At 42.8% G+C, this 13,553-nt stretch overlaps 1 protein-coding gene and 2 non-coding genes across 3 annotated transcripts; 1 reads left to right on the top strand and 2 right to left on the bottom strand.

Annotated features, from left to right (window-relative positions):
• Positions 1–1,935: 1,935 nt before the first annotated feature.
• Positions 1,936–10,724, top strand: LOC136835824 (uncharacterized). Its single transcript, XM_067099677.1, has 2 exons — positions 1,936–2,566; positions 10,615–10,724. Exons 1-2 carry the CDS (start codon positions 1,936–1,938, stop codon positions 10,722–10,724), a joined length of 741 nt encoding a protein of 246 aa, XP_066955778.1.
• Positions 6,427–6,545, bottom strand: LOC136835988 (5S ribosomal RNA). Its single transcript, XR_010852326.1, has one exon. It is a non-coding gene; the product is annotated as a 5S ribosomal RNA (ribosomal RNA).
• On the bottom strand, positions 8,048–8,151 carry LOC136835986 (U6 spliceosomal RNA). The gene has a single exon (XR_010852324.1). It is a non-coding gene; the product is annotated as a U6 spliceosomal RNA (small nuclear RNA).
• Positions 10,725–13,553: the final 2,829 nt, after the last annotated feature.

The raw sequence follows: 13,553 nt of genomic DNA, 5'->3' as shown, positions 1-13,553 counted from the left end.
CTCAAAAAACTGTCCTTCTGCAGAATGAATTATCATACCAATATCTTGTTCATTTCACTCAAAAAAGCAATCTTTCCACTATGACTTTTTTTCTGGCCAGGGATAAACCTACTAGGCATCTTCGATGGGCTTTCCACTGGCCTGACACCTACTATGGATTTCAGGCAAAAAATAGTGTGTTTTTCTTTAATATCTCCCATACTAATTATTTGATCAGAACAGTACTTTGACACAGCACTCTATAGACCTCCCCCTAATTTTTGATACTATACTGCATTTTCAAATCCCGTTAATTAAGGTGTTTACTCTTGTCCTAGTAAAGCCAAAGCCAAATCTTTTTGGTAAGTTCGTTAAACAATCGAACGTATGCTGACCCTCCCTCACTTCGCTCTCCCTTCCTCACTTCGCTCTCCCTCCCTTCTCTCACTTTGTGAATGTCTTATCTAATATTTTCCATAATATCCACCTTTAACATTGGTATTTTCCAATATATTTGTCATCACAAGGATATCATTCGAAAATCCATAATGATAAGATTGTAAAAAAAGTAACAGGGAACATAAAGCATGGTTTTGGAAGTCAAGAAGGTCGAATTATGGTTTCGTTAAGGTTCTTTTAACTGGGGAAAAATAATGAAACACACGTTTTCCAAAGGCAGGATTGACTGGCTTTACCTTCTTGTAAGGCAGAGTAAATGAAATCAAGTGTTATATAAGTTGACTGAAAATTTTAAGGTGTATTGGCTTACTTAACCATTAACTATCGTAGTTTGGGTATCTGCTATGGTTTATGCCTAAGCAGTTTGTTGTCTCAGTGTATGTTTGACTGAGGAGGTTTTCCCATCATATTCATGACTGGCATGTTACTTTGCCCCCCTAAATGCAAAAATGCATTTGCATTACGTCTCCATTCCATATACAAAATGGAACAAGCTAACAATAAACTAAGGATTAGTCTTAACAGGTAAGAGAAGCTTCAGGTTTGTTGGACACACACACAATAACACAATGTGGCATAAGAAACACAAGAATATTACTGAATAAGTAAATCTTAATATTTCCCCTATAATTCACTCCTTATGTATATATATATATATATATATATATATATATATATATATATATATATATATATATATATATATATATATATATATATATATATATATATATATATATATATATATATATATATATATGTATGTATAAAATATATATATATATATATATATATATATATATATATATATATATATATATGTATAAAATATATATACATATATATATATACATATATATATACATATATATATATATATATATATATATATATATATATGTGTGTGTGTGTGTTAGTATGTGTGTGTGTGTGTGTAATTGTGCGTATCAATCCAACAAATTGTGTAGTTCGTAGATTTTTTTATCATAGTTTTAAATACTATATTTATTTGTGTCACAGTATAATTCTGTTTGTATTCTACAGCTATTGTGTTTTCCACACAGGCCTTACAATCGTATTGCAGACGTCATAGGCATGAAGACGACGACAGTGCATTCACTTTTACAGACAATTACCCGTCAACGACACATGGTACCCCGACACCCACACCAAGTGCCTTTGATAATTTTGCTATCGGTGCCATTCGCCGCTATGTACATGGTGAATTCGCTAAGAAAAACACATTCGCCATTAAAAGTCTGACACAGGGTTTACGTGAAAACGGCATCATCCCAGCTGGAACATCAGAATTATCAGAGTGGCGATTACTACATAACATGGGGTTGTTCTGCTATAAGGCCACACAACGAAAAATGTATGTCAAAAAGGAAGCTTGATATAGTGTGATGGCGCATTCGCACTCTCCGAGTACTTAATGAATATCGGAAGGAGGGGAGAAAGGTGGTATACATCGATGAAACATGGTTCACCACGAGGATGCATCCTAGCAGCGAGTGGGTTGATGCCACACAGTCCATGACAAGTGCCACCTACAGTCGTCGGCAGGTCCCTCCTGGAGAAGGGGAGCGTTTTGTGCTTGTTGCTACCGACACAGAAGATGGTTTCATTGAGGAATCATTCTTGTCTTTTCCTACAAAAAACAAAACTTGTGACTACCATGGCGAAATGAATGCCGACCTCTTCGTTCGTTGGCTCACGCCCCAACTTCTTCCATCATTGCCTGAGCCAGCAGTGCTTGTGCTTGATAATGCACTCTGCCACAACCAATTGAGCGAAGATAGTCGTTGCCCAAACTCCTCCACCTTTGAAGCAGATATCATGAAATGGTTGACGTGCCGCCAGATACCATTCCCTCCAAACGCCACACGCCCTGAGCTGTTGCAAATCTGCAAGCAAAATCGCCCACTACCTGTGTATAATATTGACAACAACATCCGTTCATGGGGACATGAAGTCGTCCGACTACCACCTGCTCATCCTGAGCTCAATGCTATCGAGCAGGTCTGGGGCTTTATGAAAAAACGTGTGCGTTCCTCATTGCAGCGATTCACTCGGGCAGATTTACAGGCCAGAATAGAGGAAGCGAAGGTTAGTGCAACAAAGGAAGGTGGGACGGTGCAATAAGACGGTCCAGAGCCTTCGAACAAGCATACTGGTCAAATGATAACATCCAAATACCTGTAGAACCTATGTATAATCATCACCATAAACAGTGATGATGAGGATGATCTGTTCCTTGACAGTGATGACGGTTATGAATAAATTTTTTGTGATTTTTGTTCAATTGTTTCCTTTAGTCTCCCAACTGATGATGGTGATAATTATTTCACATTAGAGAGAGAGAGAGAGAGAGAGAGAGAGAGAGAGAGAGAGAGAGAGAGAGAGAGAGAGAGAGAGAGAGAGAGTCAGTCAGACAGACAGAGAAACTTCTGTCATGCTTCTTTTATCATTAACATCTTTATCATGATTATCATTACAACTGTTATCATTATTACTATTTTTGTCTTAATAGGTATAGATACCAGGGGCACCAGCAGATAAGGTAGCCCAGTTATGAAAAATAACAGTAAAACGAAAGGGAATGCAGATTGGAAATACATTAGATAAAGATAACTTCTGCATGACTGTTCAATGCAATTTATGCTGTCTACACCTTAAAAAAGGAATTAAGCTTGGCTTTAGATATCTGAATCTGTTGTAATTGTATGATGGGTCTTAAGCTGTATTATGAGATTTAATTTTGGTTATCTTTCCAAGTCGTAGCCGTATATCGCACGAAACTTTAAGGATTTAAGAAGCCCTCAGGGCAGGTTCATCAAGTTGGATAAATAGGCTAAAGGCTATAAACTCCTTATACACCCTGACGAAATACAACATCATGAAATGTTAATAAGAATTAAAACAAGAATCCAACATATCAATTCTATCAGTTATTAACAAATATGATATTTTAATGATAAAATAAAGTTTGTTCATACTTACCTGGCAGATATATATATAGCTGTATTCTCCGAAGGTCCGACAGAATTTCAAATTTCGCGGCACACGCAGTGGCCGGTCAGGTGGTTAGTACCCATTCCGCCGCTGGGAGGCGGGTATCAGAACCATTCCCATTTTCTATTCAGATTTTCTAACGCCACTGTCTCCTGAGGGGAGGAGGGAGGGCAATATAAATATATATATCTGCCAGGTAAGTATGAACAAACTTTATTTTATCATTAAAATATCATTTTGTTCATGAGACTTACCTGCCAGATATATATATAGCTGAATACCACCTTTGGAGGGGGGTAGAGACAGCCAAGAAATAGGAAAAACCAATTATTGGTAAAATTATTTTGGTTCCTTATCTGATAGCGTAGCTGACTGAGTGGTTACTGTCACTCTAGTCTGCTTCTGCTTTACTAGAGACCCCAGCGAGGTAGTGACCTATATAGCTGGCGACTTCTAGATGATCTGTCAACGGGGGCGTGACCACAATGTGACTAGATCATAGCCCATACAAAGAGGACAAAAGAGCATTACTAACCACCTAACCAACACCTAAAGCGTTAGTTTGCAAAGGATTGGGAAGACTGCCTCCAGTAGTCGACCCAACAACCACAAAAACACAATTAAAAAGGGGATAGGATCAGAGTTACCCCTTGTCCCCAAGGTTGCTGAAGCAGCAATGTATGGTCCCAGCGAAAAGCAATTTCGTATGCTACCTAAACATCTTGCCAAGAGTGTGAGGCAAACACCGAATTGACTTCGCCAAAATGTGGCACTAAAAATGTCACTGAGTACCATATTTTTCTTGAACGCCATGGAGGTAGCAACTGCCCTCACCTCGTGAGCGTTAACTCTCAACAACTTGAAGTTGAGTCGTCACAACTAGAGTGTGCGTCCTTAATGACGTCCCTAATGAAGAATGCCAGTGCATTCTTCGACATAGGTTTAACTGGTTGCCTCACAGAACACCATAAAACATCCAATGGACCACGAGTGTCCTGTGTTCTTTTAAGGTAGTACTTGAGAGCTCTAACTGGACATAGAACTCCCTCAGGTTCCTGTCCAATAAGGTCTGCTAAACCTTTAATTTCAAAGTGTCTAGGCCAAGGGTTAGAAGACCTATCATTCTTAGCCAAGAACTTAGGGCTTAAAGAATAGACAGCATTGTGTTCCTTGAAGCCCACATGACGGCCTCGAACTTCTCTCACTCTCTTCGCCGCGAGGAATGCCGTTTCGAGTAACATCCTTAAGAGATGCAGAGTGGAGAGGCTCAAAAGGACTAAACATCAAAAACTTGAGCATTACGTCCAAGTTCCAAGCAGGGGAAATCAGCTGAGGAACCTTGGACGTCTAGAAAGAGCTCGTAAGATCGTGGAGGTCCTTATTGTCAGACAAAGCTAATCCTCTGTGTCTGTATACAATCGAAAGCATGCTCCGATAACACTTGATAGTCGGAACTGCTATATCGAGTTTTTCTCTTAAGTAAAGGAGAAAATCCGCAACCTGGCTCACAGTGATAGAGGAAGAGGAAAAGCCCTTCTTTCTACACCAACCTTTGAAGGTTGCTCACTTCGCTAGATATATCCTTTAGATGAAGAACTTCTGGCTCTAGCGATGGCCCGTGCCACCTGGCCAGAAAAACCCCTTCGCTCTGACCAAGTTTCGATAGTCTGAAAGCAGTCAGGTTCAGAGCGGGGAGATTCAAAGATATCTCGTGAAGTGGGTTTGTATGAGCAGGTCTGCTCTCATAGGAAGGGTCCTCGGAACGTCTACCAACCAGAGGAGAAACTCCGAGAACCAGTGGTTCGAAGGCCAAAACATGGGGATGAGAGTCATCCTCGTCCCTTGTGAGGCCGCGAACTTGCGTATGACTTCTCCCAGAATTTAGAACGGGGAAAAAGGCGTAAACATCTATTCCCGTCCAATCCCAGGGAAGAGCAACTATCGCAACTGCCCCAGGGTCGAGTACAGATGAGCTTTACAGAGGGAGCCTCGCTGTTCTTGAGGTCGTGAAAATATCCACAAGATGGAGACCCCAAAATTTCCAAAAATCTTGGCAAACCTCCTGATGAAGGGTCCATTCCTTCGGCAGGAGTTGATGGCGCCAACAGAGCAGGTCTGCTCGAACATTTTCGACCTCTGCCACAAAACTTGTGAGAATCGAAATGTTGCGAGCATAGGCTCAAAGAATAATCTCTCTTGCAAGGCTGAACAGGGAACAAGTATTGTCCGAGTTTGCTAGAACTACACGATTGCAAACTTGGACCTCGAAGAATTGGCGAGCTAAAAGATAGCCGCCAAATCTTTGAAGTCGATGTGCCAGGACACCTGTTCCTCTCTCCAGGTTCCTAACACTTTCTCTCCCTCTAGTGTTGCCCCCCAACCTGTTGACGACCCGTCGGAAAAACAACACTAGGTTGGGGTTCAGAAGCTTGAGGGAGATCCCTTTCTGCAATTCCGTTGGATCGAGCCACCACCACAGATCCTCTTTATATAAGGAAGAATTCTCAATTCCTCTTTCAAGTCTTCCTTGCTTTGTCAGTTCTCCAACAAAAAGAACTGAAGAGGCCTGAGATGCAGACTCCCCAGAAAACAAACTTCTCCAGCGAGGAAATGGTCCCCAGCAGACTCATTCCTTCCTTCACCTAGCATGTTTCCTTTTCCAAGAAGGCCGAAACTTTTTCGTACATAGAAGTTGCCGTTCTTGCGACGGAGACGCTATAAAAGCCGCTGAATAGATCTGAATTCCCAGACACAATGGACAGTGAGGGGATCAGCTGCGACTTCTCCACAGACCAGAAGTCCCAGGGACTTCACGAGTTGCAGAGTCAACTGAAGGTCCTCCAGATACCTTCGCTTCGACGACGCTCGAATCAACCAGTCGTCCAAGTAGAGTGAGATCCTGACGTGCGACAGATGCAACTGCATCGCAACGTTTTTCATGAGACGTGTAAACACCCTAGGAGCAAAATGTGACGCCAACAGCATCTGGTGTTCCCAGGCGGTCAACCATCCAAGTACTGACCAGACCCAACGTTGCTTAACTTCGCTGATCGGACGAGAAGCGGTGTTTTCAACGTGGTATGGCCGTTGTGCAGAGTCCAAAGCAGAGAGCCCTGAACTGGTACGTCTAGTCCCCCAAGACAACCTGAGATACTTCACCGAACGTGGATGAATTGGGGCGTGAAGATAAGTATCTTGGAGATCCAAAGATACCATCCAATCCCCGGGATGAAGGGCTCCTAGTATTGACTGCGAGGTCTCCATCTTGAACTTTTCCTTCCGGACCAAGTTGTTCGACCTGTTGACGTCCAAGACGGGTCTCCAGCCTACTGAAAGTTTCGGGACTAGAAACAATCTGTAGTAAAATCCCGGGGAACACCGAGTCCAATATCTGTTCCACTGCTCTCCGCTCGAACATCTGTTCGAGCAGGTCAAACAATTTTCTGTTTGACAGGAAGGCAGTTGGGAAACAAAAAACAAAAGAGGAGACAGGAAGGGAATCAAGTAACCTCTCTCTAACAGTAGGAGGGACCAAACGTCTGCCCCTCACTCTTTCCAGGCTTGTGCAAAATGAAGCCTGGTTGCAAAGGGAGTCTGGAGATGAAGGGAGTCACTTGCTACCTCTCTTGGAAGTGACATTCCTTCGGGAAAAAAACTCTTTCTCGTGGTGCGGGTCTCGTGTTGCTTCCCATGGAAGCCCCTTTGTTATGCAAACATTTAGCTTTCGTTTACTTTTTGTATCTGAGATCGGTGCAAGCGTTATGAAGGAGATGCAGTTTGAATGTCGATAACTTTAGTTTTGAGAAAAAACGATATTTTTTGCTTCTCTGTGTATTTATTTGCTTGCCGTTACACAGTTTGATGTTTTTATGACATAATGAAAAGCCAAAAAATAGACCTGCAAAGTAATATAACTTCGCTAAATGAAGCTAAATGAAGCGAGTGTCAAAACACGGCTGAGGATGGCCAGCGAGACGTCTTACTTAGTCAAGCTCTGAGCTGCTACTGACTGACTGCCACTGACTGCCCTGCGGCATTCCTGTCTTTCGCTGATGCGTACTATGTCCACAGGGTTGCCATAGATCGCATTAGATATTATTTCATAGCTAAAAGGAAATTACCACCGATATACTGACAATATCATTACATTATATGAAAAATGTAATTTGACTATGATAGGTTACTGTTTTGTTTATAACTTCTAACTGTGGCGAACTTTTAAATAAAACTTTCTGAGAAGATAGTCAGGATATGTATGATGCCATATATAAAATATCCCAGAAAATTTTATTTCCGATTTTTTCGTCAAACGCTCCCCTTAAGACAAAGACAACTGCGAGGGTGGAGAGAGAGGAGCCGACGGTTGAAAAGTCTCAGGAAACAGATCCCTAAGAAAAAAGCCAGAGTCTGATAATCAGAGGAAGAAGAAGACGAAAGAAGTTTCTCTTCATACAAAGGCTGTGACGAAAGAGGATGTTCTTCCGCAGCTGGAGGGTCTTGAGTGAGTGGTGAAAGTAGTTCCGATTCGCCGATACGTAAGCGGGAACTCCCGCGAACGAAGAAGTCATCAACTAGAGTACGTATAGTAAACATAAAAAATGTGGAACGCTTCACGATTAGCGTGTCATCCTTGCGCAAGAGCCATGCTAATCTTCTCTGTATCGTTCCAATTAGTATATGTACTGCCGAAGCAAGTACTGGCTAAATTAAGAAGGACATCAAATGTTGAAGCGGGTAGTTGTGCGACATGATGAAACTGGAGCGGTGTCAACACAAGACTTGAAGCTATACGGCGAAGCGAGCGCGGAGCGTCATGGCGTGACGCGCGAGAGGCTCCGTGGCAAGTACTAGAAGAGAGTCACAGCGTGGCGCCGCTAAGCGTCATGGCTAGGCGCGCGCCGAGCGTCAAGGTGAGGAGCGCGTGAAGCGTGAGAAGCGCACGAAGAGCAAGACGCGCTCCTGGCGCGAGACAAGAGAAAAGGCCAACACCTCAACTCGGGGAAGACGAATAGGAAGCCACTAAACACTCTCTCTAGAAGACAGACGCTCTGTATCGTTCCCGAAGCGGGAGACGAAGGTGAAAGTCTGTACCTCTTAACAGGCAGATTCGAATCTTGAAAGGTTCATGAGAGCATCCAGCTGTTGTTGCAAACCCAACAAAATCTTACGCGCTGGAGAAGCCACTCTCTCGGGAGAAGGGCTGAACCTGAGAGAAGGAAAGGGGCGAGAGACGTATACTTCCTTCCACAGGGGAAGAAGCTCTAGCCCTTGCCTTAGCGCGACAGGGGGGTCGAGTAGAGTGATCATTCGAAAAACACTTTATTCTCTTCTGTAGAGGAATATCCACGCAACTTTCGGGGAAGAGTACAAACGTCTAGAGGAAGAGGACGTGAAGCGTCCTCTCCTCTAAGCTTCTCTTAAGAGGGCGAGAGTCCAACCGAGAGCTCCAACCCCGTGGCGGGGAGGACGTGTCGGAGGACGAGAAGCAATCCTTCAGGATGCGTGCCTGAGCACGATCCCTGGCAGCCTGGGTAGCGTCATCAGGACCTGCCGAAGGGACGCCAGATCGGTGGGAAGCCCCGTAACCCTCATGCGGCTTTCGACATGCCCCTCCTGGTCCTGGGAGTTCGACAGAGGTCCAGGCCTAGAGGCATTATAGGGCCGATCTGACGCCCCCTCCACAACACTAGGGGCACTAGCACTAACACTATGCGTTTGAATTGCATTCACTTTAGTTTCAAGAGCACGCATTGACTCCACACGAGAGCCAGGGAATTACCTTCTGCAGCAACAAACTACAGGGTTAATAATAAATTACTACAGGGTTACTAGTAGGAGAAAACCTGACTGTCCAACTAAGGATGCACTCTAGGAGGAAGATTTCCTCAGCCTATCACGCTCCAATTTAAGCATATAGGCTTCATATTTCTTCCACTCACCCTCAGACAATCCCACACATTCATTACCGATTATCATAGAGCATTGAACACCCTTACATATCATACATAAAGAGTGAGGAACTATCAAAGTCTTCGATAGCCTCACCTTACATTCACCCAAGCTACAGACTCGATAGCTAGAGGTAAGACATCTTAATTATAAGAAAAGTCAAAAGCAAAATCAAAAACGGTCCACAAAGAGCGTATGCCAAGTCACAGATCCAGTCGAATACCAAAAAACAACCAAAATACTTAAGTGACAACAAATTTCGAAATCCAAAAGGCGGAGGAACTGACAACAGGTGTTGACAGTCCGGCGACAGAGAAAATCTGAATAGAAAATGGGAATGGTTCCTGATACCCGCCTCCCAGCGGCGGGAATGGGTACTAACCACCTGACCGGCCACTGCGTGTGCCGCGAAATTTGAAATTCTGTCGGACCTTCGGAGAATACAGCTATATATATATCTGGCAGGTAAGTCTCATGAACAAAATAACAGGTTAGAGAAAAGGTAGAGTAAGCGACGCCAGACTAGGAAAGGGGGTTACTGGACGGATAGGAGGGGGGTCGAGATAGAGGGAGGGAAGGAGAGGGGAGGGACGGGGGAGTGTAGGTATTCGAATTGCTTTACCTACTTAACCGATTCACTTGGCTTAGGCTTTATTAGGCCAAGAGTAAACACCTTAATTAACGAGATTTGCCAATGCATTATAGTATAAAAAATTAGGGGAAGGTCTCAAGATTGTTTTGTCAAAGTACCATTCTGATCAAGTAATTAGTATGGGAGATATTAAAGAAAAACACACTATTTTTTGCCAGAAATGCATAGTAGTAAGCTTTACCCAGTGCAGTGTTGACCATTCTATGTTGTATGTAGAGTAATGACACTATCAAAATTCTTTGTTTTGTGTTACACGACAGAGCGGGAAAAAAAACAAAACCTGGACATAGATTTAAGAATAAAATGGTCAACTCTTGGTTTCAGCATCCCTCCTACAGAACCTGGCAACAATGATGGTCCTGGATTACTTACAAGTTTAATGAACATTAGCTGTAAGTCATAATCTGTTATCCTAAGCCTGTACTGTAACTGGGTCTGATTATTCTAACAAAATCCCCAGTGAGGCCATGCTCCCTAACAAAGAAAGCCCTTAACAATTAGGAAGTTTACTTCGGGGCTAAAATTCTTCAAGAAACATGTGCCTATTTGTCTTCTGACAGACAAGCCTGCAAATTTCAAGTATATCCCCACATCACTGGATAAGAATGAGGAGGAATTAGGGAAGTCGACTGAAAATCATAATGCACAGAGATTGAGTCAGGTGAAGTAACAGATCCTTGGCTTTTGGAATACTGTTGGCAGAGTTAGCCAACTTGAACCAGTAACTCAGTAGAAAAGATTTCTTGCTCCTAAATATCGACACCATCCACCTATGGGCAACAAATTACCTGTGAATACTGATAGAGGCGCTGTGCATGAGCCCAAACAAAGTGCCTTGAATAGCAATACCTCCTCTGCAAATACACCTCGAAGGAACTTGTGTGACTCAGGATGTACTGGTATGAGAAAAATGTCTCCTGCGCGTCCACCAAAACTTCTGATTTTTCTTTTGGAAAGTCACTAAACTAAAAAACATGGGCACATATATGTCAAGTTATTCAGTCTCAATGTGTCCAACAATGGCCACCAATCTCCAGTTGCTAAGAAAAAGTGAATTACAGTCTGGTCCGTTTCATTCTTTCTAATTTACAACATCCTACTAAAGAATGAGAGACTTCTGCTGGAGAAAACAAAGGAACAGCTATAAGAGACTAAACCAGTAAAGGGTAACCTAAAAGGAATCATAACTCTCCTTCACTGCTTCCACCACATAAGGTTCTGCTCCTAAAGTCTCTCCAAGCATGCCAGGAGGCTTGTAACTGGCCATCTACCAGAACTTAGGGGCTGAACTTATCCCCAAAAGGTATAAAACAAGACTTGTACCAATATATCCTCCCTAATCACCTTAACCTGTACAGTATAAGCCTTTACTACAGATAGGAGCATAAGTGTTCTCACTTCTTCCAAACAAAGTTAATGCAGGCATAAGAACATTAGCCTACAGCAATAGAAATGAGTTAAAAACTAACAATCTTCCTCACTAAACTCCCACTGGTGCCAAAAACACACTAAGCTGGTACCTCAACCTCTCTAAGCTGATGCAGAGAAGAGGCAATATGCTGGGCAAAAGTTCAATAAACGATAAAAACTTCAACATACTAAGCTAAGACTCCATTTCAGCATGTCCAAAGCACTTGTCAGTCTTAAGTCGTCTCTTCACAGGAAAGAGAAAAGAAAACTGAATCTTCTACTGAAGACGGTTTAAGCGCCATTAAGCGCCTGTATCACAAGAGGCAGTGTTCCGCAGCTTCATAAAAAACCAGAAGACAAGCCCCTGCAGACCTAAAGACAGCTTTGTGCGCCCAAGTAAGAGAAAACTTACGAAATGCATTCTAATTAAAGGAGAAAGCTTGGTTCTCTTCTCCAGATACATAAAGGCACCAAAATACTTGAAGACAAGCGAGACCTATTCCCTATGAGGCCTCTTTCCTCAACTAAATGAGGATGCAGCAAAGCACAACGCTCCAGCCAACGGCAATCAAACTGAAGGAGATCCTACAATTCAAACTCTTCTTCCACCAGATGGTGACAGGGGGAAACAGCTAGCGACCTGGCGACAGGAGGCGACAGCAGCCAAGTACCTGCATCGCATCCACAACTCGATGAAAGGGAGACATGGAAACGCAGTCAGAAGCGACTCAGCTGAGTCCACACGAGTCAGCTGAACAAAAGAAAATGAGGCACCAAAAGAAAATGGGAAATGTTCGGAGGTGGGGGAAGAGGAGTTACAATGACTCGCCTTGTCCAAAAGTCAACAGGCTTTAGAGCATTCCCATATGACACATCCTTAGAAAGCTATGTAACTAATAATATCTACCTTGGAAACAACAGAAGATACTGTAATCATGGTAGATTTGGAAAGAGATACATTAATCTAGCCCAAAGTAAGAGATTTGCCAGTAGCTGAAGAAAAAGCATGTAAAGAATGTTCAAATGCATTTCGACGGAGAAAGAGGAATAGGCTAGCAGACAAAGATTTACAGTGAACAAAGATGAAGAGATTGGTTAAACAATCAACTGAGTCAACATAACATCAGAATAAGTAAAACTCTCTACGGACATAATATTTTTAATAAAACTTTCTATACCTATGTAATTAGTCTTATCAGTGCTAATAAACTCATACTAGGTGCCGAAGATGGCAGAAGTCGTACACAAAGTGAAGATTAATGTTTACCAAAATGATCTTTCGGCTAACGCATTATACGAGAATATGAGTGTGAAAAACAGAGAGGCAGGTGACGGAGGGCACAGAACCATATTGTCCCAAGAACCGACTCGGTTCCCTGGCAGCGGACTCTTCCAACTGTCGCAGGGCAGTCCTAAGCTTGGGCTACGAACAGGTGAGGGAACCAACACCTTACCTCTTGCAAGGGACTGCGTAACTGAACGCACACTATGGAGGGACCCAGACCAGTTCCCTAATCAATTCAGACAAACCCTGTACTCTCCAAAATAAAGTTTACATTCTATTCAAAATTCTCAATACACTTTTCCTGAACTGAAAGGGGAGCGGAAGACGGAGCTATAGAGGTAGCCTCAGTACTAACTAAAGCATTAGCAAAGGAAAAGCCAAGACTGAGAATGGATAACTATAGATGAAGGAACTGACGAACTTAACCAGAAAGCCCTTAGAAAATTCCTAATTCCTCACAACTATTTTCACGATCACACTTTATACCGTCGCAGCCGGCTAAACAATGTGTATCTCCTAAAAACTCAACATCCTGCAAGCACAGTGATCATTCCTACAGAACCTAACATTCTTAGCCTTGATTCCAGTGGAGGCATCCACTGGAATCTGATAGCAGCAAACAGCCATGAAATACCAACAAGTGCCTATACACAATGGCAGCAAGGAGAATTCTGCCAACAGCTGAAACATTCGAAACACACCTAGTGGAGACCAGGTGTACTAGACAGTCATCCGGGCAGCCATTAGGTTTTTTGTTTGAACGCCGGCTCACCTATCAGCGTGGAGATATAAGCTAACTTTAAC

This window comes from Macrobrachium rosenbergii, chromosome 55 (genome assembly GCF_040412425.1).
Source record: "Macrobrachium rosenbergii isolate ZJJX-2024 chromosome 55, ASM4041242v1, whole genome shotgun sequence".
NCBI lineage: Eukaryota > Metazoa > Arthropoda > Malacostraca > Decapoda > Palaemonidae > Macrobrachium > Macrobrachium rosenbergii.
The sequence above is the reverse complement of the archived record's forward strand: the minus strand, read 5'-3'. Positions and strand labels throughout refer to the sequence as shown.